We start from the raw sequence: 26,108 nt of genomic DNA, 5'->3' as shown, positions 1-26,108 counted from the left end.
TCGCAGCAACACCAAATACCTCAATAGAACATAAGCCTAGGTTTGCAGCCTGACCTCATAATATTACCCTTTTGGCCCTGTAATCATTCTGGTGAATCTGTGCTGTGCTTCCTCGAAGACCAATTCCAGAGGTGCGGCGCCCAGTTCTAAACACTGAATTCCAGGTGGGGTCTAACCATAACTTTATAAAAAGTCAAAATAAAAGCAAAAAACTGTGGATGCTGGAAACCCAAAACAAAAACAAAAATAAAATTACCTGGAAAAACTTAGCAGGTCTGACAGCAACTGCAGAGAGGAACACAGTTAACGTATCGAGTCCGTATGACTCTTCAACAGAACTAAGGAAAATTAGAAGAGAGGTGAAATATAAGTTGGTTTAAGGGGGTGGGGGGAGGGAGAGGGTGGGACAGGTAGAGCTGGATAGAGGGCCAGTGATAGGTGGAGATAACCAAAAGATGTCATAGACAAAAGGGCAAAGAGGTGTTGACGGTGGTGATATTAGCTAAGAAATCTGCTAATAGGTGACATTAAGGGTAGAAAGCAGGATGAGCAAGGTACAGATAGCCTATTTGGGTGGGGTGGGGGGAAGGGATCAAAATAGGCTAAAAGGTAGAGATGAAACAATGGATGGAAATACATTTAAAAATAATGGGAATAGGTGGGAAAAGAAAAATCTATATAAATTATTGGAAAAAAGGGGGATCAGAAAGGGGGTGGGGATGGAGGAGAGAGTTCATGATCTAAAGTTGTTGAACTCAATATTCAGTCCGGAAGGCTATAAACTGCCTAGTGGGAAGATGAGGTGCTGTTCCTCCATTTTCTGTTGAGCTTCACTGGAACAATGCAGCAGGCCAAGGACTGACATGTGGGCATGAGAGCAGGGTGGTGTGTTGAAATGGCAAGCAACAGGGAGGTCTGGGTCATGCTTGTGGACAGACCAAAGGTGTTCTGCAAAGCGGTCACCCAGTCTGCGTTTGGTCTCTCCAATGTAGAGGAAACCACATTGGGAGCAACGAATGCAGTAGACTAAATTGAGGGAAGTGCAAGTGAAATGCTGCTTCACTTGAAAGGAGTGTTTGGGCCCTTGGATGGTGAGGAGGGGGGAAGTAAAGGGGCAGGTGTTGCATGGGAAGGTGCCATGGGAGGGGGTTGAGGTGTAGGGAGTGATGGAGGAGTGGACCAGGGTGTCCCGGAGGGAACGATCCTTGCAGAATGCTGCTGGGGTGGGGTTTCTTTTCCCACCTTTTTCCATTATTTTTAAATGTATTTCCATGCATTGTTTTATCTCTACCTGTTAGCCTATTTCGATACCTTCCCCCCACTCCACCCCACCCCCACTAGGGCTATCTGTACTTTGCTCATCCTGTTTTCTACCCTTAATATCACCTATTAGCACATTTCTTAGCTAATATCACCACCGTCAACATCTCTTTGTCCTTTTGTCTATGACATCTTTTGGCAATCTCCACCTATCACTGGCCCCCTATCCAGCTCTCCCTGTCCCAACCCTCCTTAAACTAGCTTATATTTCACCTCTCTTCTATTTTTCCTTAGTTCTGTTGAAGAGTCATACGGACTCGAAACGTTAACTGTATTCCTCTCCGCAGATGCTGTCAGACCTGCTGAGTTTTTCCAGGTATTTTTATTTGTATTTTCGTTCATAAAATGTCATGTAGGAGACAGCATTGCAATCTAAGCCGAGGGTCTGAACCTGCATGTTTCTGATTCTCTCCAGGTTAGTCGAATCCTGTACAGTTTTTCCACTGCTTTTCGCCGATCTTCCAAACAAACAACAGAAATAAAAGACATGGGCGATGCAAGTCCTGAGAGTGACAGCTACAACTTCACTGTCTCTCTTGAAGTGAAGGAGGATGATGGAAAAGGCAATTTCAGGTGACATGATGAAGTGTATGTGATTTCAAAGTGGGCACCGGAATGATGGTATTTTGGGGATTGGTGCCGAGCCTCTGCCTCTGCCCTTAAAAGTGTGGCACACTGCAGGTTAATGGTAACGTTACACAGCCCCTCTGTCATTAGTCAGTCTTAAAGTAAGAAAAAGACTTGAAATTAGCATTTCTCATGATCTTTATTCAGCACATTTTACCGCCTCTCAAAATGATTTACAGTATAGTCAGTGAAGATTACTGGCAGATCAGAAGATTGGGCAGAATATTAAAAACCAGCAAAGAATGAGAAATTAGAGAATGAGCAAAAGCTAGTTAAAAATATAAAAACAGATAGTAAGAGTTTCTACAGGCATCCAAAAAGGAAAAGATTGACTAAAGGGAGCATTGGCCCTCCAGAGTGTGCACCTGGGGAATTAAGGAAATGCATTGAACAGATATTTTGTGTCTGTCTTCACTGTGGAGGACACAGCTAAGATCCCTAAAATGATTGTAAATCAAGAGGTGAAAGAGATGGAGCAAATTAAAACAATTACAATTACCAAGGAAAGAGTACTGAGAATATTACTGGAGCTAAAGGCAAATGGACATTAACTGCCCAGGTCCTGATGGACTTCATCCTAGGGTCTTAAAAGAAGTGGCCATTGAGGCGTTAGATGCATTGGATTTGATTTTCCTAAATTCCCTAGATTCTGGAAAGGTCCCATCAAGTTGAAAAATGGTGAATGTAACTCCTCTGTTCAAGAAAGGAGGGAGATGGGAAGCAGGAAACTGTAGGCCAGTTAGCTGAACATCTGTCATGGGGACAATATTAGAATGTATTATTAAGGAAATTGTAGCAGGGCACTTAGAAAATCTCAGTGCAATCAGGCAGAGTCAACATGGTTTTGTGAAAGGGAAATAGTGTTTGACTAATTTGTTAGAGTTCATTGAAGAAGTAACAAGCAACATGAATAAACGAGCGCCTATAGATGTGGTGCACTTAGAAAAATCAGGATTTTAAATCCGGTTTTTCCTCCCAGCAACAACAGTTATTCCCTATTTATTCTATCAAAACCCTCATAATTTTGAATGGCTTGATTAAATTTTCTCATAGCCATCCCTGCTCTTAGAACAACTTACATTTATATAGTGCTTTTAATGTAAAAAAATCAAAGTCCAAAGGCATTAAATTAGACACTGAGCTACACAAGGCTATATTAGGGCAGATGGCATAGCGCATGCTCAAAGAGTTAGGTTTTAAGAAATGTTTAAAAAGAAGTTTGAGAGGCAGGGAAGATTAGGGATGAAATTCCAGAGTTTAGGCTAAGGCAGCTGAAGGTACAGCCACCAATGATGGAACAATTAAAACGGGGGATGCACAAGAGGTCAGAAGTAGATGGATGCAGATATCTCAGAGGATTGCAGTGCTGGAGGATATTATACAGAAAGAGAGGGGTGAAGCCATGGAGGAATTTGAAAACAAGGATTGGAATTTTAAAATCAAGATGTTGCCTGGCCAGGAGCCAATGTAGGCTAGCTGGCATGGGTTTATAGGTGAATGGGATTTGGTGCGAGTAAGGACAAGGGTAGCAGAGTTTTGACAGACCTCAAGTTTATGAAGTGTAGAATATGGGAGGCTAGGCTTTAGCTAGAGGCTTTAGAAACATCAGGCCTGGAAGTAACAAAGGCACGTGTAATGGTTTCAGCAGCAAATGGTAGGGTCGAAGTCAGGCAATGTAACGGAGGTGGAAATAAGTGGTCCGAGTGATGGCAGGATACATGTTTGGAAGCTCACCGTGAGGTGAAATATGACAACAATGTTGGAAACTGGTTCAGCCTTAGACAGTTATCAGGGAGAGGGATGGAGCCAGTGCTAAGTGAATGAGGTTTCAAGCGAGGAACCAAATCCAATGGCTTCCCAATATTAAATTGGAAGAAATTTTTCCTCATCCAGTACTGGATGGCGGACAAGCAGCTGATAAATTGCAACAGTGGAGGTGTCAAGAGTGGCGAGTCGAGGGAGAAAATAATCACAGCACCTCCACTCTCTCCATATAAATAAATACCCTTGTTCCTGGTGCCATTCAGTAAATCTGCTGTGCACCCTCTCTTAGACCTTAACATTGTTTCTAAATTATGATGCCTGGAATTGGACACAGTACCTCTGGCTGAGGCCAACCAGTGATTTGGAAAGATTACTTTAACTTCCTGATGTTGCTATAATTCTTTGCAACTTTGGATGTTTTGAGTTCTTTGCTTCGAAATGCACTGAGTAGCATTTTTACATTGTAAAGTATTTATTGACCTTTTATAGTGTTTTCTCTCTGCGGCAATTCTTTATCTGATGGTTGTTATCAGTATTCTTGGTGTTCACATGCGAACCAACATTCACGGCATGTGCACACCTCATATTCCTTGCTTTATATTAAATTTCCCTTTACTCTTGTGTTGTGACAGCCGATGCTGGAAATTGCAATAACTTCTATTGTCTTCACAGTGCTGTGCCGAAGGACAGAGAGAAACTGTATTTTAAGTTGCGACAGGGAATAGAGAAGAAACTGATCATCAACGTGCAGCAAACATCAAACTGTGAACTGGCGGTTGAGCGGTAAGCTTATTCTCATCACCTTTTAAAATAAACTGTGAAATGGTTTCAAATAAGGACTGCAGTGGATTAACAGCTGCAGTTTAGCCTTTTGTCGGTTTCACAATTTCGAGCAGTCTTCTACATGATGTCTTTGTATAAAATCTCATCTCGCACCCCAGTTTCTGACTCATTTTGGGAGTTAACTCTGTGATGCTTGACAGGTTTTCATGCTTCATGGGTGTGTCCACACAGTCAGAGTCAGTCAGTAGGCTATTTGACTGATTTGTCCTTCCTGATATCCACAAACATGCATCAATAGTATAGGTTGCTGGTTAGCTAATGGGTGAGAACTGTGATTTTGTTTCTCTCTCCCACCCCAACAACCCCTTATAAAAACAGAATTACCTGGAAAAACTCAGCAGGTCTGGCAGCATCGGTGGAGAAGAAAAGAATTGACGTTTCAAGTCCTCATGACCCTTCAACAGGACTTCCAGCATCCGCAGTTTTTTGTTTTTATCCCAACAACCCCTTCTCAGCTCTTTGATTCTCAAGGGGTGGCACCTCCACTGGTGGCCTGGCTGTGATCAGACAATTCAATAGCTTCTGGGATTGAACTTGAGATATGCGTTGTTTGTGTGGCGTGACTACTGGCTCTAACTAGGAGAGCCATAAGTATACTGTGTTCAAAATTTTCCAGGTGTGTTTTCCCAATGGCTTAGCTTGCTGAGACTTGCACACCAGGAAGGGTCTTAGATTCAGTTTGCGCTTATTGAATGGATCTCGATCAGGATATCGCAGCTGCCCTCTGTATCCCTGTAGTAGGGAGGGAAACTTTAACTAGTGTACTTGCTCTTGATTGCTATCTAAGTGTCTACTGACGTTGCCTGATATATGTGTGTGTGTGTCTCTCTCCACGTCAGCTGTTACTTGTTAAGTTCTCTGTGGTATAGATGACTTTCATGGCTGGTGATGCATAGATTTGTAATTCTCCAGATGCCATCTTAACAATTAGTGGGACTGTCCTATTTATAATACACACAGCAGCATTGTTCCAATAATGTGGAGCCCAGATAAAGAGTTTTCTATAATCAATTTGATTTACTTTCTGAATTAGTGCAACTATAATCTCAAAATATTTAAAAGCACTCTGTCAAAATGAGATGCAGATAGAAAACCCTTTGAAGCTGATTTTTCCTCCCCTCTGGATTGGAAATTAAATTTATTCAGAATTTCATTATTCACTAACCTAGTTAAATGTTGCCTCCCAAATGGAGCTTAGGAAATGTTAAAAATATATTTTAGATGATGCAGAATGACTACTTATTGTCACAATGCAGTGAACAAATGTGATACAGAAGTGGCATTTATAACTTTACATTTTGTTTTCAGAGGTTTATGTAAAAGCTCTATAGAAAAATATTGGGCCGAAATATGTCTTGAAAATACTGAAGCACCTCAACAGTGAAACACAGAGATATTCCCAGTTAACACTTTTTGACTAGCTTCATAGTTCAAATAATTTTAAATCCAATTGCAACCATTAGCTTTTGTGAGTGTTTACTCTCTTGAGATAGCTTTCATTGCACTGAACATAGTTAAGGCCGCAGTTATTGGGGCTCAGAGACCAGTAGGCAAAGATTGTACCAAATGTATGTGTACTGGAGGAGAGACAGATAAGGTACTTTGAATTATTTATAGCGCCACACCATATTCTCAGGATGACTGAAAGTGCTACGTATCCAATGGAACACTTTTTTGTTAAGTGTAATTACGTCTTTTATGCAAATATGCCAGACAATTGTACAAAGGCCTTAAAAATTAGATAAAAGTTGATCTGTTTTAGTAGTGGTATACAAGAAAGGAATGTTTGCCATGCTGCTTTTCAAATGCCATTAAGATTACGTAGGATATACAGTACTGGAACAAGCAATTCAGCCCAACCAGTCCATGCTGGCATTGATGCTCCACTTGAGCCTCGTCCCATCTTTCCTCAGCTCTGTGTTAAGCCTGTCTCCTGTATTGTGTTAATGCTCTGCAGTGAAACTGGAGTGTCCTGTCCAGGGCACAAAGCTGGATAAAACTTATGGAGACCCCGGGCTGCCCTAAAGCCAAGTTCCCCTCTCGACCTTCCCAGTTGCGTCCATGTTTGGTACCCGCTTGGTTGCAGGAGGTAGCTGGAAAGATGACAAGTTTAGACATCAGGCAGCCTTTGGGCTCTACTCCAGACTTTTTGTCAGGCCTTAGCCTTCAACTCTCCAGAGATACCCACAAGGCAATGGAGCTATTCCCCCTTTAGCTGGGAGTTAGGTTCATGAGTGCAAGGGCGTGCACACTGCGTGTCTGGGGCCTCTGAAGCTTGCAGGTGGGGCCGCGAGGGGTTTCTGTCTGTCACCACGAAGAGGTACAGCTGAGCACTTGCCGATGGAGAGGCCGTGTACTGACAGGGAGAGATTTACACATTTCGCTCTCTTTGCATTACTTCTAGCCAGTGGTGTAGGCTGAAAATGAGAAGCAAATTAGCGCACAAAAAAATCAGAAAGCATGCTAACTCTCTTCACTCACACATTCGGTCTATTGGAAACACATGCTAGCCAATGGTTTTAAAATATATGGAGTCAAGGGATTTGGATGGAGTTAGGATATAGATCAGCAATGATCTCATTGAATGGCAAAACAGCTTCAAATGAGTGCCATGGCTTCACGTGTAACCTGTGTGAAGGAACATTTTGGCAAGGTGGAATTATTTTGGTCATTGTTACCTCTGCTCAGAGAATACATAAAAATATAGAAAAATAGAGTAGGCCATTCAGCCCTTCGAGTCTGCTCCACCATTCAATATGGCCATGGCTGACCCTGTGGTGCGATTTGAACCCATGACCCAGGAGCATTAGTCTGTGTCTCTGGATTACTAACCCAGTGACATTACCACTATGTCACCGTATGTTATTTGATTTGAACTGTGTGGGAAGGATGTGAGACCCAGGGAACCCACTGTAGTTGTCTGAATATGGACTAAAGATGGAGAATTTCTACCCTGTATTTTCAGCTGACTCTGTACTTGGCTGCCTATCATTAGACACCTGCAGTTCTTTCAGACATGACAGTGCTAGTTCCATGGTGTGTTCAAATACCAATCCAGTAATTTGGCAGGTCAGATTGCACCCCCCTGTCACTTATTCAACCTACGTGATTTTCAGTGCATCGAGTGGAAAATAAATCAGGAAGGTTGATTAATACCTAGGCAGTGAAAAGAAAAATCAACCCCTGATTTATCACCTCAACAACTATTAACTGTCAGTATTTGAAATAAGTAGATATTTCCCTCCTAAATGGTCTAGCTCTAATTGTTAGATTGGGATCCCCTTGTCCTGGACTCCCCCTCGAGAGGAAATTGGTTCTTTCTTTCAACTCGATGAAATCTGCTTATCATTTTAAACACCTCAACCAAAATACTTGCGGAAAAACCAGCCTACTTTAGACATCCCTTCAGAATTTAACCCTCAAATCGTGGGCATCTTTTTGAAGAATCTTCATAGCAAACCTGCAAGGCCAGTATATCATTCCTGAGGGGCAGTGCTCAAAACTGAATGCAGTATTCCAGATGTTGTCTGACCATCTGAAGTATAATTGCACCTGCATTTGTGATCTTGGGTAATGCAGAATTCCTAATTATAGGAGTAATATACTCAACTGCTCCTCTCAGGACTTAGAAAGGGAATTGCCTTTATTCCTTGAACTGTCAATAACATGACTTAATTCATCTGAACACAAGGAACTTCCCGTCATCGGACTCTTAAGCTCCCTTCTTAAAATATACTTGACTGGCAGTGTTTGTTCATTAGCGACTTAATAAGCTCCCGACAGGGAAACACAAGGTCAGACCCGGATCACAAGATCTCAGTGCATGTTTCCTCTAAAGCACTGTGGAGTGCCTTGTACTTTAAATACAAGTTGTCTCTGTCACGGAAAATTAAATTGTTGGTTATTGTCTCTGGGTTCAATTGTCAGAGGAGAATAATCCACTGCCTGTAAGTAAGCCTTGAATTCTACGGACAAAAATTGTTCCTCCGTGTCCCATGAACAGAAAATTGGACTGTTTAATATTAATGATGGGACGAGGCGCATTCAGTAGAAGATGGTTCTGTCTGGACTCACTGTATTACTTAATTTCTACCACTAGATGACATCCTGGTCAGAGGTAGTCACAGCAATAAATGTAGCAAGCTTTATTATAAAGCAAAAATAAAAATACCTGGAAAAACTCAGCAGGTCTGGCAGCATCTGCGGAGAGGAACACAGTTAACATTTTGAGTGTGTATGACTCTTTAACAGAACTAAGTAAAAATAGAAAAGAGGTGAAATATAAGTTGGTTGGGGGGGCAGCTTATATTTCACCACTTTTATTTTTACTTAGTTCTGTTAAAGAGTCATACGGACTTGAAACGTTAACTGTGTTCCTCTCTGCAGATGCTGCCAGACCTGCTGAGTTTTTCCAGGTATATTTATTTTTGTTTTGTTTCCCAGCATCCGCAGTTTTTTGCTTTTATTATAAAGCTGTTTCTGATTTGTCAGCTTCACAATATTTTGCTGATAATGTAAGCCACAGTTTGAACTTGTGGATGAAAGTATTAGCTGATATTAAAGTAGGATGTGGTTGTGATTTAATCATTGGAGTGATAGGCAAAGTCGCATTTTATGATCCATAGGTAAGGGATATTCTTCACTATTTTGACATAAATGCAGATTATTTTTGGTCTAATTTGATAGTGCAGAACATTTAAACTTTGAATTTCCTTCTGTGTTTGCAGTGTGTGACATTTGCAGTGTTTTTCCTTTATAGGTGTTTTGGCATGCTCCTGAGTCCAGGGAGAAATGTGCGGAATAGTGACATGCACTTGCTTGATATGGTGAGTTTGGTGGAGTGAGCAAACTTTTTATCTTTAAAATGTGATTAACAGGTGTAAGTGTAAAAAAATGTCACGGAAGTAACCTGCAGCTGGTAGGCAAGGTTTACGCATTGACTGAATGAGCTCCCTATTTCCTCAACATATTGTGAGATATGGTGATATGAACGTCACAGTTGTGGCTTAGCTGGTAGCACCTCTGAGTTAGAAAGTTGTGGGCTCATGTCCCACTCCAGAGACTTGAGCACATAATGTAATCTACTATAGTACAGCACTGAGGGAATTACATATTTGTATTTTACTTGTATACCAAATTGGGGGGCAGATGGCAAAGTGGAGTTGAGACCACAGCCAGATCAGCCATGATCTGATTGAGTGGCAGAGCAGGCTCAAAGGGCTGAATGGCCTACTTCTGCTCCTAAGCCCTATATTCCAATTCTTTCCTATGACCACACCTGGAATACTGTGTGCACTTTTGGTCTCCATATTCAAGAAAGGATATATTTGATAGGAGACAGTACAGTAAAGGTTCAGTAGATTGTTTCCTGGGAAGAGAGGGTTGTCCTATGATAGGCTGAGTTATATTGGTATCAGGAAGATATAATAATTCTCATAATGTTATTGGAGTATATTGTAAAATAGTGGTAAATGTGTGTGTGTGTGTGTGTGTGTGTGTGTGTGTGTGTGAGAGAGAGAGACTTAATTGGATTAAAGGCAACTGGTCTGAAAGCTTTGATATAAACATGGGGGAAGTTTAGAATGTAAGGTGTAAAAGGACATTTGCATTTTGAAATAAGCCAGACTAGATTGTTTTCAAAGGAGGGGTTGAAATGTGTCACCTAGCCAGGTGAAGTTTAGGAACAGTGTTTTTCCGAAAGATTACTGGTAAAACTTAGTGCTATGAGAGATTTTTATTATTAGGAAGGTGGAGTCCAAAGACACAATGAAACAATGAGTATTTGCATTCAAAGGGGAAAACATGTGTAAAGGAGAGAAGGCTGTGTGTAAGGAGTCTAAGATTCAACAAGTGTGAAACACCTTCAGCCTGTATGTACCAAACTGCTGCCTCCAGGGACTGAGATTAAGAGAACTCACTTTGAATTTGACTGTTCAGGGCATCGTTTACTTTGCCTGGGTCTTTTAAAATCTGTGAGCCTTAGTGTTGCCTTAATGTTGCCTTAATGAAAGTGTAACTGGGAGTCAGATTAAGTAGGGGATTTAGAAGTTATAGTAGTAGTAACTTGCAGATCTATGCATGTCTTTAAAGTCATTTCTCTTAATAGATGTTTAATCTAGTTTTGTAAAAGCCTATCAGACTTGGTGGACATATTACTACTGAATTCAAGGCATGCATATCTAAATTTATACAAATTGCAAAACAGATTGTTGCAGTTGTTTCAAGTTTCCCTTTAGAATTTGAACAACTCAACATATACCATCAGCTGTGCCACAAGATAGTTGGGGGCCCTTTGCGGGATATGTTTGAAATTCCTTGATTGGTTTGGAGTTGGTGAATCTTAAGGTTATGAGTACGAGAAGCACTTTGAATTCAGGAGTTGGTGTGAGGTTTTTTTTTAAGTGGTGAAACTGCTATATGGCTTTGGAAATTGCTCAGACTTGTCTGGGAGTTGAATTATAACTTTGGCTGGTTTAAAAAAGGTAACTAAAGTTAAGTTGATGGAATTGGTGGATAATTTACTATTGGGGTTACCTGCAGGGGAAAAGAAAACAGATATAATTGAAGGTATAGCGCAGCATTTAAACTTGGAAGTGATACCCGACACTAGCGACTCACAGCCGGAGGTAGTGAGACTTCGGTTAGAAATGAAGAGTTTGAATTTGAACAAGCAAAGGAACTGAGGCAAATGAAAAGGAAACAGAATTGGAAATGAAAAAGCTGGAACTAAAGAGCAGCAGAAAACGAAGGGATAACGAGATTATTTCAAAAAGAAATGGAAGAGCGAGAACTTGATCTCCATGGAAAAGTTAGCAATGGAAGAGAGAATTAAGGAAAGAGACAGAGTTTCAGCTTAAAAGCTGGATTTTAAAAAGGAGACATCAGATTTGAGGAAAGTTCTGATGAGGAAAAAACTTTTAACCTTAAACCTAGTGGGGAGATGTTTAAATTTCTACAAGCTGTTCCAAAATTTGAGGGAAGGGAAGTGGAAGCATTCTCTATTTTATTTGAGAAGATAGCTAAACAAATGAAATGGCCACAAGAAAACTGGACAGTGTTTTTACAATCCAGGTTGGTGGGTAGAGCATGAGGTTTATGCTTCACTGTCAGAAGAAATGTCAGTGAACTATGATGTGGTTAAAAAAAGACTATTTTGAATGCACAGGACTTGGTTCCTGAGGCATACAGGCAGAAACTTAGGAATATGAGAAAACAGCCTAGGAAACTTTTATGGAGTTTGAAAGAGTAAAAGAAAGTAATTTTGACCGGTGGAGATGGGCATTAAAGATAGACGACATATGCAGCTCTTAGAGAAGTAATTCTTTTGGAAGAATTTGAAGATTCAATTCCTTCAGTAGTGAGAACTCATGTGGAGGAACAAAGGGTTCAAACATTAAGACAAGCAACAGAGATAGCTGGTGATTATGAATTATTTCATAGAGATAAAACTATTCTGACATTGATTTTCCTTTAATCAAATTGGATAATGACGGGGTATTGCGTCAAAGTGATTTGGAAAAGCTATTGCAGCCACACAAAGATATTTGTGGAAATAAACTGGGAAGGCCAAATTTAGCTATACACGATGTACGTGTAGAAGTTTCACCTTTGCTAAGACAGCATCCTTATAATTAAATTGGGCAAAGTTATCACAAGTACAGAAACAAATCAAACTCATACATAAAAATGATATATTTGAGCGTAGTTGCAGGAACTGGAGTTCGCCAGTTGTGCTGGTACTGAAACCAGATGGAACACAAAGACTGTGTGGACTATCGAAAGGTGAATGCAGTGACAAAAGCAGATTCATATCCTATACCATTGTTGGAAGTCAGCATGGTTTCATCAAGGGGAGGTCATGCCTGACAAATCTGTTAGAATTCTTTGAGGAGGTAACGAGTAGGTTAGACAAAGGAGAGCCAATGGATGTTATCTACTTGGACTTCCAGAAGGCCTTTGACAAGGTGCCGCACAGGAGGCTGCTCAGTAAGATAAGAGCCCATGGTGTTAGATGCAAGGTACTAGCATGGATAGAAGATTGGTTGTCTGGCAGGAGACAGAGAGTAGGGATAAGGGGGTCCTTCTCAGGATGGCAGCCTGTGACTAGTGGAGTTCCGCAGGGGTCAGTGTTGGGACCACAACTTTTCACTTTATACATTAATGATCTAGATGAAGGAACTGAGGGCATCCTGGCTAAGTTTGCAGATGATACAAAGATAGGTGGAGGGACAGGTAGTATTGAGGAGGCGGGGGGGGGGGGGGGGGGGTGCTGCAGAAGGATTTGGACAGGTTAGGAGAATGGGCAAAGAAGTGGCAGATGGAATACAACGTGGGGAAGTGTGAGGTCATGCACTTTGGTAGGAAGAATAGAGGCATAGACTATTTTCTAAATGGGGAGAGAATTGAGAAATCTGGAGTGCAAAGGGACTTGGGAGTCCTAGTCCAGGATTCTCTTAAGGTTAACTTGCAGGTTGAGTCGGTAGTTAGGAAGGCAAATGCAATGTTGGTATTTATTTTGAGAGCTTTATATGCTGCTGAGGCTTTATATGGCTCTGTTCAGACCACATTTAGAATATTGTGAGCAATTTTGGGCCCCGTATCTCAGGAAGGATGTGCTGGCCCTGGAGAGGGTTCACGAGAATGATCCCAGGAATGAAAGACTTAACATGTGAGGAATGTTTGAGGATTCTGGGTCTATACTCGATAGAGTTCAGAAGGGTGAGGGGGGATCTGATTGAAACGTACAGAATACTGAAAGGCCTGGATAGAGTAGACGTGGGGAAGATGTTTCCATTAGTAGGAGAGACTAGGACCCGAGGGCACAGCCTCAGAGTAAAGAGAAGACATTTTAGAACAGAGATGAGGAGAAACTTCTTTAGCCAGAGAGTGGTGAAACTATGGAATTCATTGCCACAGAAGGCTGTGGAGGCCAGCTCATTGAGTGTATTTAAGACTGAGATAGATAGGTTCTTGATTGGTAAGGGGATCAAAGGTTACGGGGAGAAGGCAGGAGAATGGGGTTGAGAAACTCATCAGCCATGATTGAATGGTGGAGCAGACCCGACGGGCCGATTGGCCTAATTTCTGCTCCTATGTCTTATGGTCTTATGGGATTTAGAAGTTATCATAGTAGTAACTTGTAGATCTATGTATGTGTTTATTATCATTTCTCCTCTTAATAAGTGTTTAACCTAGTTTTGTAAAAAGCCTATAAGATTTGGTGGACATATTACTACTGAATTCAAGGCACGCATGTCGAAATTTATGCAAATTATAAAACAGATTGTTGCAGTTGTTTCATGTTTCCCTTTGGACAACTCGGCATTTACCATCGGCTGTGCCATAATTATTGGACTTATACTTTCTGGAGTTTAGAAGAATGATAGGTGATCTCATTGAAACGCACAAGATTCTGAAGGGACTTGACGGGATAGACACTGACAGATTGTTTTCCCTGGCTGGGGAGTCAAAAACACAGGGGCACAGTCTCGGCCTAAGGGCCCAATCATTTAAGACTGTGATGAGGAGAAATTTCTTCACTCAAAGGGTTGTGAACCTCTGGAATTCTCTACCCAGATGCGCCGTGGTTGAACATGTTTATGGTTGGGATCGACAAATTTTTGGTGTCTCAAGGAATCAAGGGGAGAAATGGGGGTAGAAATGGAGTTGAGGCAGTAGATTGGAGCAGGCTGGAGTATGAGTATGGTCTACTCGTATTCTTATGTGTGGATGTTCTTAATTCGACAGACAATTTGTCTGCAGCAAAATCTGCTGCAGATCAGCTAACCTGTTTCTGGTGGTGGCAGTGGAGGAATGACTGTTGGATAGGAAAACACCCTTCTTTCTAAAAATGCCATGGGATCTTTTACATCCGTTTCGGAAGACTGGGATCTCAATTTAACATTTCACCTGAAAGGTGGCAACCCTGACAATGTCGCACTAACTCAGTTTATCGTACTGTTGCTCTAACTCAGGTTATGTACTAAGTTCCTGAAATGGGACCTCCTGAGATGAGGATGCCCAGCACTTGAAACCTGGGTGGTTGTCACCTGGCTAATTGAATTATTGGTGTTTTTATCTAAAACTTTGAAGGACTCTTTCAATTGAGAATATTTTCAGGGATTTGGCAAGGTATTTCTTTCCATGCTGTGAGTATTTACCCTCTTATTGTCTGCTCGTTTTGTTTATTCTCTCTCTGTTTTCATTCAGGAATCCATGGGAAAGAGTGCTGACGGCAAGTCCTATGTAATCACAGGAACGTGGAACCCTAATGGTCCTGCCTTTCAGGCGCTGAATGAGGAAACTCCTAAAGGTGTTTCACTGTTTAAAAAGCTGCTTGTTGTAATCCTTTGTCGTTCGCTTTATCTGCTTTATCGTTCGGGGTACTGCATGGGGAATTAATTCTGCTCCATTCATAACCAGATCTTTATATGCGGGGGTGGTGGGGGGGGTGCCTTTGCAAATATTGTCACAGTTCTGGGGGCCCACTGCTCTACTAAAAACCATTCTCAGCAATGCAAAGTGAAAACTCTGCAAGAGCAGACCTTATACTGAGTAACTGAAATCATCATTTTGTAAATCTGCAAGATGTTATATGCAAGTCTAAGCCCAAGTTGGGCAGCTTGATCACAGCAGTGTGGAATAAAAACAAAGTGCTGGGAAAATCTCAGCAGGGTTGACAGCATCTGTGGAGAGAGAAACAGGGTTAATGTTTTGAGTCCAATATGGCTCTTCGGTTCCGAAGAAGACATGTTGAACTCAAAACGTTAACCTTGTTTCTCTCTCCACAGATGCTGCCAGACCTGCTGTGTTTTTCCAGCATTTTCAGTTTTTATTTCGGATCACCAACATCCGCAATATTTTGCTTTTATTTATTGCAGCACTGTGTTGTTAGGTGGTTTGCTTTGAATACTGCAGCAAATTTTCATCAGCCCACAATGTGGTGAACAGTCTGGGTGTGAAAGTGGAGTTGAAGCAGTAGATTGGAGCAGGCTTGAGCATGGTCTACATACCATGTGGCCACAGTCACATTCTGGCCTGTCCCTGAAAAATTCTACTTGTGGAGGAGGTGTAACTCTTTCGAGTACAAACACGCTTCTATCTGTTTCAGATGAAGTTACATTGTTTCATAGTTTGCCATTGTGAGATTTGAACTCTTGATACTCTTTTTGAGTAAACCTGTTTCCATCTGTTTCAGATGAAGTTACATTGTTTCATAGTTTTTTGCCATTGTGAGATTTGAACTCTTGATCTTGGGGTTACAAACCCAGTACCATAACCACTTGGCTATTTAGGCCAAGCTGTGGAGGAGGTGTAATGTCCTTGCATGAAGAGTGTGGATCCTGTTTTGACTCTAGACTGAAATAACTAACACGAAATGTATGCATTTGAGGATTGCCTGTGGATCCACTAGATCTGAGGATTGTAGATTGGAAACATGTGTTCCAGGTTTAAAAATTAATTGAGCAGTCATTGTTTTAACTGAAAACTGCCTCAGGGCAGGGAGCACATCACTGGTACAGTCTCATGTTGGGGGCTCAGAAGATGCTGTTGAATTTTTAAAATTTGTTTCCATATACCAGAGAGCTAATGTAAAACTTGAGCCTCATAATGATCCTGGCTTACTGTTCATACCCCCAAAAACAGTTTTTTTTTGTTTAGTCACATTTACGTTAAGGCTTTTGGTAACATAACAAAAATTAACCTTAAGTAAGGCACAGATAAGGCAACATGTAACCAACAGAAACTGCAGGAAGTAGATGAGGTAGGACAACAATAAAAGATTGAGAAGGCAGCACACTGTATGCTGATGTACTAGGGTAGGTCCACTTCAAACCATCAACACTGCCATTGTTGGGTGGAGGTGAGGTATATATCCTGATGGAGGAAGGATGCAAGCAGAGCAGAGGTGTATCTAGTGACAGGAAGTTGTGATCAAACAAAGATGAATGAGTACTCTGATTGAGGAAGGGGTTGTGTTTGGGTGAGGCTTTTTTAATGGTGAGGAAAAGGCAAAGTGGAGGTGAGGGTGGAGTGAGGTGGATATGGGTGACAGAGCAAGAGGCCCAGTGGACCTGTGGTATTCTCAGGGACCTAAGAAAGGAGGCAAACCGGATTGTGGGAAGTCTGGAAACAGATAGAGAGTGGAGATGAAGAAAGACAGTGATGGAGAAAACAGTGTAAATTGAACTGTTTTCCCACACTGGCATGTTGCAGTGACTTGTTACAGGAGTGTGAGCTTTGGTTGGCCCTTGGTGGCGATCTCTGTCTTGAATGGATAGGTAGCTGAATCAGTTCACGGATGATAAATGCAAAACTTGCAACTTAATAAAGCTGGGTAGTGTAATGACAACTTGACAATAGCCTGCAGAGGAGCAGAGAGATTTGGGATTCATAAAAATGCCTGGAGACTGGTGGACAAATACAAAAGACGATTAAAGGGAGTAATGCAATGTTGCTGCATCTTGATGGAGTTGAAATGCAAAGATGGAACTTATGCTACAGTTACATAAAGCTTGGTTAAATTCTATTTAGAATACTACATTCAGTCCTGGGCACTGTACCTCAGGAAGGATGTTCTGACCTTGGAGGGGTTGCAATGCAGATTCATGGGAATAATACTGGGGTTAAAAGGGTTAAATTATGCAGACAGGCTGTATAGACAGGCTTGGCTTGTATTTCTTAGAGTTTAAAGATTAAGGGTTGATCTAGCTAAGGTGCTTAAGGGATTCGATTGGCTAGATAACAAGATACTATTTCTTATTGTGCAGGAGTATAGAACAATGGGGAATAACTTTAAAATTAACTGCTAGGCTGTTCAGGGATGATTTCAGATAGCACATGTCCATCAGAGGCTAGTGGAAACCTGTAACATTTTCCCCGAGAAAACAGCTGATATTGGGGTCAATTAAAAATTTCAAACTGAGATTGATAGATTTATACAGAAGAAAAATATTGCAGATTAAAAACAGAAAATGCTGTGTTAAAGACAGGGGAGAGATGGTAGGATGGTTCCCCCTTTTCTCCATCTCATCACTAACTGCAGCAAGGTGTGTTTTAATGAAGAAGTATTTTATTCCCTTGAGTGTTGTGACTCACAAGAACACACAAGACAGGTTTTCTCGTAAATTTTAAAAAAGAAAGAATAAATGTTTATTTCTCAACACCTGAATGTAATCGCACTCATGCACATGCTCAAAATATACATACACAAGAAAAGGTCATTACAGAAAAGGTAGCTTGCACTGAGGTTTTTAGAAAAGTCAAAAAAAATCACCATTACTCGATGGAAGCTGGAAGTGTCTGCAGGCCTAATAATTCTCTTCTGTACACTAAAGAAAATGGAGGTTGAACATTTGTGGCGATGAATTCACAGTGACTTACTATTTGCTGCAGTAGGTTTCTCGCTTTGTCCCAGCCAAAGTTGTAGTCGAACTCCTGTAGTAAAGATTTGGCTTGGTTATGCAAATTGGTAGGTAAAGCAATAACCCCACTTCTCTGCCTGTTGGTGGATTCTGGGCAGGATTCTTCCTTTGTTGGGTGGGATTTCTTCCCTCTGCAGTTTTTTTGACTCCCAGACTGACTGACATGAGGCTGCTCTCAAAAATGTTTTAATAAATGTTGCTTATCACAAGCTGGTTTCTGTCAGGTAACCATAGTATCAGCATTCCCATTGTCCACGCACTTGGGTCCCTGGTGATGCGTGCATTGACACACAATGGTGTTTGAAATTCGGCCATTTGCATCTCCTTGTGATAGAATGGGTTTTCTTCACTCATCCTGTGGAACTTCATTCTGCAGCCACTAAGCCTGTGAGGTCATTGTGCATCAGTTTCTGTAGGGGTTGACAAGAGTAGTTGTTTAAATCTACAAAAGAGATCTGTTGCATTTTTAATGTTTTCTACATGGAATGTTCCAATAGGTTGTTTACATTTTAATATCCTGACCAGACAAGCAAGCTAACTTCCAGCCTTAGGCAGTTTCATGTCTATTGACAGACAAGGACAGAGGTCACTTGACCCCTCGACTCCATCTTGTTACAACAAAGATTGTCCATTCTCCATGTGGTTTTAAAAAAAGCGTTTATTTTTCTTGTATGTCCACGGATACCCCTGCGTGGATGTGACAGCTGGAAATACTCAGCAGGTCTGGCAGCATCTGTGGAGAGAGAAGCAGAGTTACCGTTACAGTTCGATGACATTTTGTTAGAACTCTTGACGAAAGATCATTGACCTGAAACATTATCTCTGTTTTTCTTTCTATTGGTAGATTTTTGTTCACAAGGAGGTATTAACACTTATGGAACCATGGTGAGTGGATGGAGTTAAAAGGTACAGATCAGCCATGATCCAGTTGAATTCTAGATGACGTGTCTGTCTTGAATGGAAATGCAAAGAGAAATATCTGTGGAACTTAGTAAAGCTGCAAGCTGCATTGACAGCCTGTCGTATTTAAAGCAAAGGCAGTACCAATTAACTAATTACAGTTTGATTTTTTTTTACTCACAGATAAAAGGGTTTACATGACTGTAGCAGTGGACTTGGTAATTACTGAGGTGGTGGAGCCAGTCCGGTTTCAGTTGGAAACAGTGGTCCGTGTGTACCCTACCAATGAGCGGTTCTGGTACTTCAGCAGAAAAACCTTCTCAGAAGGGTTTTACATGAAGTTGAAACAGGTACGGGTTTTAAGAAGTAAACAAAATGCACCTGACTGTTGTGTGGCTGTTAAAAGGGTGGTGCTTTCTGAAAGGCAACTATATTGATATATAACCACCTCAAGTGTGATTTCAGAGTTATAATTCTGCACAGACTATCGCTGACAATAGAATTTCTAAGCCATAAATTTTCTACCCTGGCACAGAGTAGTACATCCTCTGACTCTGGTGCTGAGGGGTATGCCCCCCCAACCCTGGCGCTGAGGGGTATGCCCCCTGACCCTGGCGCTGAGGAGTATGCCCCCCGACCCTGGCGCTGAGGGGTATGCCTCTCGAACCTGGCGCTGAGGAGTATGCCCCCCCGACCCTGGCGCTGAGGGGTATGCCTCCCGAACCTGGCGCTGAGGAGTATGCCCCCCCAACCCTGGCGCTGAGGGGTATGCCTCCCGAACCTGGCGCTGAGGAGTATGCCCCCCTGACCCTGGCGCTGAGGGGTATGGCTCCCACCCACCCCCCGCCCCCCCCCACGCTGGCGCTGAGGGGTATGCCCTCCCCGACCCTGGCACTGAGGGCTATGTCTCCCACCCACCCCCCGCCCCCCCCACGCTGGCGCTGAGGGGTATGCCCTCCCCGACCCTGGCACTGAGGGCTATGTCTCCCACCCACCCCCCGCCCCCCCCCACGCTGGCGCTGAGGGGTATGCCCTCCCTGACCCTGGCGCTGAAGGCTATGTCTCTCTCCCCCCGCCCCCCATGCTGGCACTGAAGGGTATGTCGCCCCCCCAAGCTGGCACTGAGGGGTATGTCGCCGCCCCCCCCCCCCCCCAAGTTGGCGCTGAGGGGTATGTTGCCTGCCCCTGGCCCTGAGGGGCCCTCCCCCAAGCCCTGGGCCTGAGGACCCTGCCCCCACCCCCAGCCCCAGCCCCGGAGGGGCCCAACCCCTAACCCTAGCCCTGGATCTTTTATGATCAATCCAATTCACTTGGACAGAGATTGAAGCTGCCATGAAAAGATCCAGGTAATTGGGCCATTGTAAGAGCTGAAAGTGTAGAATATAAGACTGTTAGGGGAAGGCAGAGTGGGACTGAGAAATGAGCCTGATAGCTGTTTAATATTTGCTAATCGGTTCTTCTGTAATTGGCTTGTCTTGATTTCCGTAGTGACAATTCAAGTATGAAATGAAGATATTTGTGTTGATGTTATCAGTGTTGCATTCAATTGCAATTAGCAATTTTCAGTTGAATCCCAAGTGTACCGTTACTTGCTTCCATACTCTTGATACTCTCTCTCTTGTCTGATACCTTTCACTCATTAGATGAGATACGAGGCTCTTGGAGCACCAGCATCAAGTCATGAGGGAGGGTGTTAAATAATTTCGGTATGATATAGCTGTGTTGCATTTGTGATTAAATTAGTTCTGTGGCAGAATATTTATTGTGTGTGTCCTAACCCAGGCATTGTGAACAAAGAACAAAGACTGAACCATAACAGCCATACGCTGTAAATAGGGAATTTTCTAGCTTAGTGAAATACAGCACTATGTATGTTACTGGAAGTTTTGAGGCTATTGTTCTACTATTAAGTCATTGGGGATTTCCTACATAACCTCCCCACATATTACAATAAATAAAAAAGATCCAGTCTTCCGCCTCCCACCACCAGCCCTTGATGGGGTACAGTTCCATCTACCTGTGAAACCCCCTGATGAGTCTAATGCCATCCAAACTAATGTTCACACATGCAGACTTTTCTGCAGGGACCATTGGATAGCTATCAGGAGTATAATACTCTCCTCTGTGATGGAGGGGAACTGAAGCCAGTTTTACTTGTTTAGCTGCACCTCAAAGAGTGTTGAACAGTTTGCTTTGATTCCAGTGTTCTCATCCATTCAAATCTCCTCCGACAATGAAGTAATGCATGCCAGCCGACAGCAGAACCAGGATAACATCCAGGTTTGGACTGACAAGGGATGGGTATCATTCCCACCATGATCAAGAGCAGCAATCTTGTGAGAACTTCCAAGTTCCCCTTGAACTTGCACACCATCCTAAATTGGACATTGACTGTTTCTGTTTCATCCATGTTGGGGTTAGTATCCCAAAATTCCCTACTCTGTGCCACCATAGGAGCACCACTGCCACTAGCATTGCAGCTGTTCAAGGAGAAGACCAGCAACTGGAGGTGAGCCGCAAATGTGGTTTGGCCAGCATTGCTTGCATTCTGGGAATAAAAAAAAAACTGCTGTCCCAGTTAGGATCAACTTTTCCAGCAGAGATCTTCCCATATCTGGACTTGCAGAAAGTCCCATTCATCCATCACCCCTTTGTTCGCTGACATCCATAGGCTTCCTGGTTCACTGTGCCTTAAATTTAAAATTCACATCCTTGTTTTCGAATCCCCTCCGTGGCCTTGCCCCTCCCTATCTCTGTAACCTCCTCTAACTCCAAAGCTGTCCAATTCTGCCGCCTTGCGTGTCTGCACTTTTAATCGCTGAACCATTTGCAGTCGTACCTTCAGCTCCCTCAGCCCTAAGCTCTGGTATTCCCTCTGTTTATCTCTCAACCTCTCTTTCGTCTTTTAAGACACCCTATAAAGCCTTCCTCTTTGACCAAGCTTTTGGTAATCTGCTTATGTGCCTCCTTACTTGGCTCAGTGTCAAATTTTGCCTGATAATACTCCTGTGAAGCATTAACATTAATAGGTGCTATAAATCCTTGTGTTACCCTATGGTGTATTTATCCACTATTAGACATATGACCATCTTATTTATATTTTCCCAGCAATGTGATGGAACAGTGTTTTGTGTATTTCTGGCCTCACAAAAAATGAAAATTGCTCTTCTGAAACCATGGAACCATTTTTGTTGGATGAGCTCTCTATATGAGTTCTGATAATTACAGTATGTGAAAGGCATTGGCAAGCTGAGTGCTTTCATTTCTTGATGATTTTTACTACATAATGTATGAATTTGTGATGAATTGTTGAAATTATCAGCCTTGAGAGTTTAGCCATGTATTTTTAGCACATCGTAGCTGAGTTTATTTTAATATTTTTTTTTTAATTTTGTGAGAGTATAATTTATGTTCCTGCTCGATATAAAGCTGTATACAGCAATCATCATAATCCATAATCAGGCAGACAGTACAGTAAACTCTCAAGGCAATCCTCAAATTCATTTATATCTCAAAGCTTTCTACTTTCATTTAGAGACAAGTTCACGCACAATTACAATCTCTATCAAAAACTTGCAATACCTAAAGTATGCATGTTTTGCTGTTAATTTTGAGCTTGTCACAGCGATGGTGAATTAAACCCTTGAGTACCTGAAGTTAAAATGGTACTCTACCCTGACCCTATCAAACATTCCCAGGGCAGATGCAACACGGGGTTAGATACAGAGTAAAACTCTCTTTACACTGTCCCCATCAAACGCTCTGAGGGCAGGTACAGCATAGTTAAATACAGAGTACGTACCTCAGTGGGTAGATTGGAGATGTTAGGACTGTTCTGTTTGGAGAAGAGAAGAGATTTGATAGAGATGTTCAAAATCATGAAGGGCCTGGGCACAGTAGATAGAGAGAAATTGTTCCGATTGGTGGAAGCATCAACAACAAGAGGGCACAGATTTAAGGTAATTGGCAACATGAGGGAAATCTTTTTCACACAGCGAGTTGTTAAGATCCAGAAAGCACCGCCTAAGAGTATGGTGAAGGCAGGTTCAATCAAGACATTCAAGAGGGAATTGGATTATTAACGGAAAGGGAAGAATATGCAGGGCTATGGGGAGAAGGCGTAGGAATATCAATAGTGGGGGCAAGGAATCAAATTTTGGAAAATGTGGTAAACCAAAAAGTAGAGACAAGGCAAGAGAGACAAGTATTAATATGGGAATAAACAGAACATGACAGGAAGGGATAGAGAGTATAAACCTAAGAGTAAAGCAGCAGTCAAAGCTGGTGGTTACAAAAATAATAAAAGGTCAAAATTAAAGGCTCTGTATCTGATTGCACGTAACGTTTGAAATGAAACAGATGAATTGATACAGCAAATCGAAATAAACAAGTACGATCTGATAGCCCTTACAGACATGGCTGGAGGGTGACATAGTTTGGGCCCTGAATATTGAAGGGTATGTGACTTTAAGAAAGGAGAGGAGCATAAGAAAAGGTGGAGGGGTGGCTCTGCTAAGTATTGATGGTATTAGCGCAGTAGAGAGGGATGACCTAAATTCAGGAAACCAGGATGTAGAAGCTGTGTGGTTCGAGATTCGAAATGATAAGGGTAAGAAGACACTTGTGGGTGTGGTGTATAGGCCCCCTAATTATAACTACATGGTTGGACAGAATATAAAGGAAGAGATAATGGGAGCTTGTCAGAAAGGTACGGCGATAATCTTGGGGGATTTTAATCTACATATAGATGGAAAAAATCAGATGGGCAGAGGTAACCTAGATGTGTTCATTGTTTTCAGGATAGTTTCTTAGAACAGCATGTTCTGGAGGCAACTAGAGAGCAGGTTATACCAGAGCTGGTATTGTGCAATGATCTGGATTAATTAATAACCTCTTAGTGAAAGCACCCCTGAGTGGCAGTGATCATAATATGACTGAATTTTACATTCAGTTTGAGGGAGAGAAGAATGGGTCCAAATCTATTATTTTAAACTTATATAAGGACAATTATGTGGGAATGAAACCAGAGGTAGCTAAAGCGAACTGGGAAATGAGGTTAAGGGATAGTAGAGCTGTAGTGGCAGACATTTAAAGGGATATTCAGAATACAAAGAATAGATACATTCTAACGAGAGAGAAAATTTTCAAGAGGAGGACCCACCATCCCTGGTTAACTAAAAAATTAAAGATAGCATCACGTTTAAAGAGCAAACATATAATTGTACAAAGATGGGTGGTAGCTCAGAAGATTGGACAGAATATAAAGAACAGCAAAGAATGACAAAAATATTAATAAACAGGGAAAATTTTGAGTATAAGCGAAAGCTAGCTAGAAATATAAAGACGGATAGTAAGAGTTTCTATGGATACTTAAATAAGAAAAGAGTTAACAAAGTGAGCGTTGGTCTTTTAGAAAGTGAGTCTGGGGAATTAATAATTGAAATTAAGGAGATGGCAAATGAATTGTACAGGTATTTTGCATCGGTCTTCACCAAAGAGTATATAAGTAACATCCCAGAAATAGCTGTAAATCAGGAACTGGAAGGGAGGGAGGAACTCAGGAAAATTACAATCACCAGGGAAGTGGTACTTAGCAAATTGTTGGAGCTGCGGGCTGACAAATCCCTGGGTCCTGATGGACTTCATCCTAGGGTCTTAAAAGAAGTGGTTAGTGAGATAGTTGAATCATTGGATTCAGGGATGGTGCCATTAGATTGGAAAATAGCAAATGTAACTCAAATGTAACATCAAAAAGGGAGGGAGACAGAAAGCAGGAAACCACAGGCCAGTTAGCTTAACATGTGTCATGGGAAAATTGTTGGTAAATGTAGCAGGGCACTTAGAAAATGCCAGGCAATCAGGCCTGGTTTTGTGAAGGGGAAATCATGTTTAACCAATTTATTAGGCTTCTTTGAAGGAGCCAAATGTGCTGTTGGTAAAGGGGAACCAGTGAGATGTACTGTACTTAGACTTCCAGAAGGTTGTGAAGAGGACATAAAGAGGCTACAAGGGGACATAGATGGGCTAAGTGAATGGGCAAAGATCTGGCAAATGGGGTATAATGTGGGAAAATGTGAAATTGTCCATTTTGGCAGGAAGAATGAAAAATGAAACATATCTAAATGGTGAGAGATTGCAGAGCTCAGGTTCAGAGATCTGGGAGTTCTAGTGCATGAATTACAAAAGGTTAGTATGCAGGTACAACAATTAATTAAGAAAACTAATAGAAAGTTACTGTTTATTGTGAGGGGAATTGATTATAAAAGTAGGGATGTTATCCTTCAGTTGGTGAGATCACATCTGGAGCACTGTATACAGTTTTGGGCTCCTTTATTTGAGGAAGGATGTAAATGCATTAGAAGCAGTTCAGAGAAGGTTTACTAAACTAATACCAGGAATGGGCAGATTATCTCATGAGGAAAGATTAGACAGGCTAGGCTTGTATCCACTGGAGTTTAGAAGAGTAAGAGGCGAAACATACAAGATCCTGAGGAATCTTGACACGGTGGATGTGAAGAGGATGTTTCCTCTTGTGGGAGAATCTAGAACAAGGGATCATGGTTTAAAAAGAAGGGGTCCCTCATTTAAGACAGACGAGAAGAATTTTTTTCTCCCAGAGGGCCGTGAGTCTTTGGAACTCCCTTCCTCAAAAGGCAGTGGAAGTAGAATTTGTGAATGTTTTCAAGGCAGAGATAGATAGATAGATTCTTGACAAACAACGAGGTGAATGGTTACTGGGCTAGGCTGGAGGTTATAGTCAAATCAGCCATGATCATATTGAATGGCGGAGCAGGTTTGAAGGGCCCAGTGGCCTACTCCTCCTCGTTTGTACATTCGTATGAATGGAACTAGATAAATTGTTCCTGTGATGACCCAGTGTAGGCTGAATGGCCACCTTCTGTGCTGTAACAATTCTATGATTCTGTCGATCTCCTTATGCAATGCCCCACTGAATGCTGCTCTGGCTGCAAGCGCTGTGTGTTGGGTGGTTGATGAAGTTGGCTTCATGGATGAAGTGCTGAGAAAATCCACTGTTCTTTTACATTCATTCTTGGGATATTGATGTTGCTAGTGTTATGATCCCACCTGAGGTTACCCCTGTAAAAACCTGATCCCAGAATGGAACCCAGCTTGATAGATCCTAACTTTTAATTTGTTTGTTTAGATTATGTGGAAAGGGCCACTGAACAGAGTCACGGGTGTCAGCTAATGAACTTCTAACAAAATATT

At 41.9% G+C, this 26,108-nt stretch overlaps 1 protein-coding gene across 5 annotated transcripts in view; it reads left to right on the top strand.

Annotated features, from left to right (window-relative positions):
• The window catches only part of rabgap1l (RAB GTPase activating protein 1-like), a 530,937-nt gene that overhangs the window by 111,114 nt on the left and 393,715 nt on the right, over window positions 1-26,108 (top strand). For all 5 annotated transcript variants that reach the window (XM_041207937.1, XM_041207935.1, XM_041207939.1 and 2 more), the window contains 5 exons: window positions 1,736-1,893; window positions 4,384-4,494; window positions 9,314-9,380; window positions 14,764-14,866; window positions 19,062-19,228. In XM_041207937.1, coding sequence (XP_041063871.1) covers window positions 1,736-1,893; window positions 4,384-4,494; window positions 9,314-9,380; window positions 14,764-14,866; window positions 19,062-19,228 — 606 coding nt within the window. The remainder of the gene's footprint in view (window positions 1-1,735; window positions 1,894-4,383; window positions 4,495-9,313; window positions 9,381-14,763; window positions 14,867-19,061; window positions 19,229-26,108) is intronic.

Source organism: Carcharodon carcharias, chromosome 16 (genome assembly GCF_017639515.1).
Source record: "Carcharodon carcharias isolate sCarCar2 chromosome 16, sCarCar2.pri, whole genome shotgun sequence".
In the NCBI taxonomy this organism is placed as follows: domain Eukaryota; kingdom Metazoa; phylum Chordata; class Chondrichthyes; order Lamniformes; family Lamnidae; genus Carcharodon; species Carcharodon carcharias.
The sequence above is the reverse complement of the archived record's forward strand: the minus strand, read 5'-3'. Positions and strand labels throughout refer to the sequence as shown.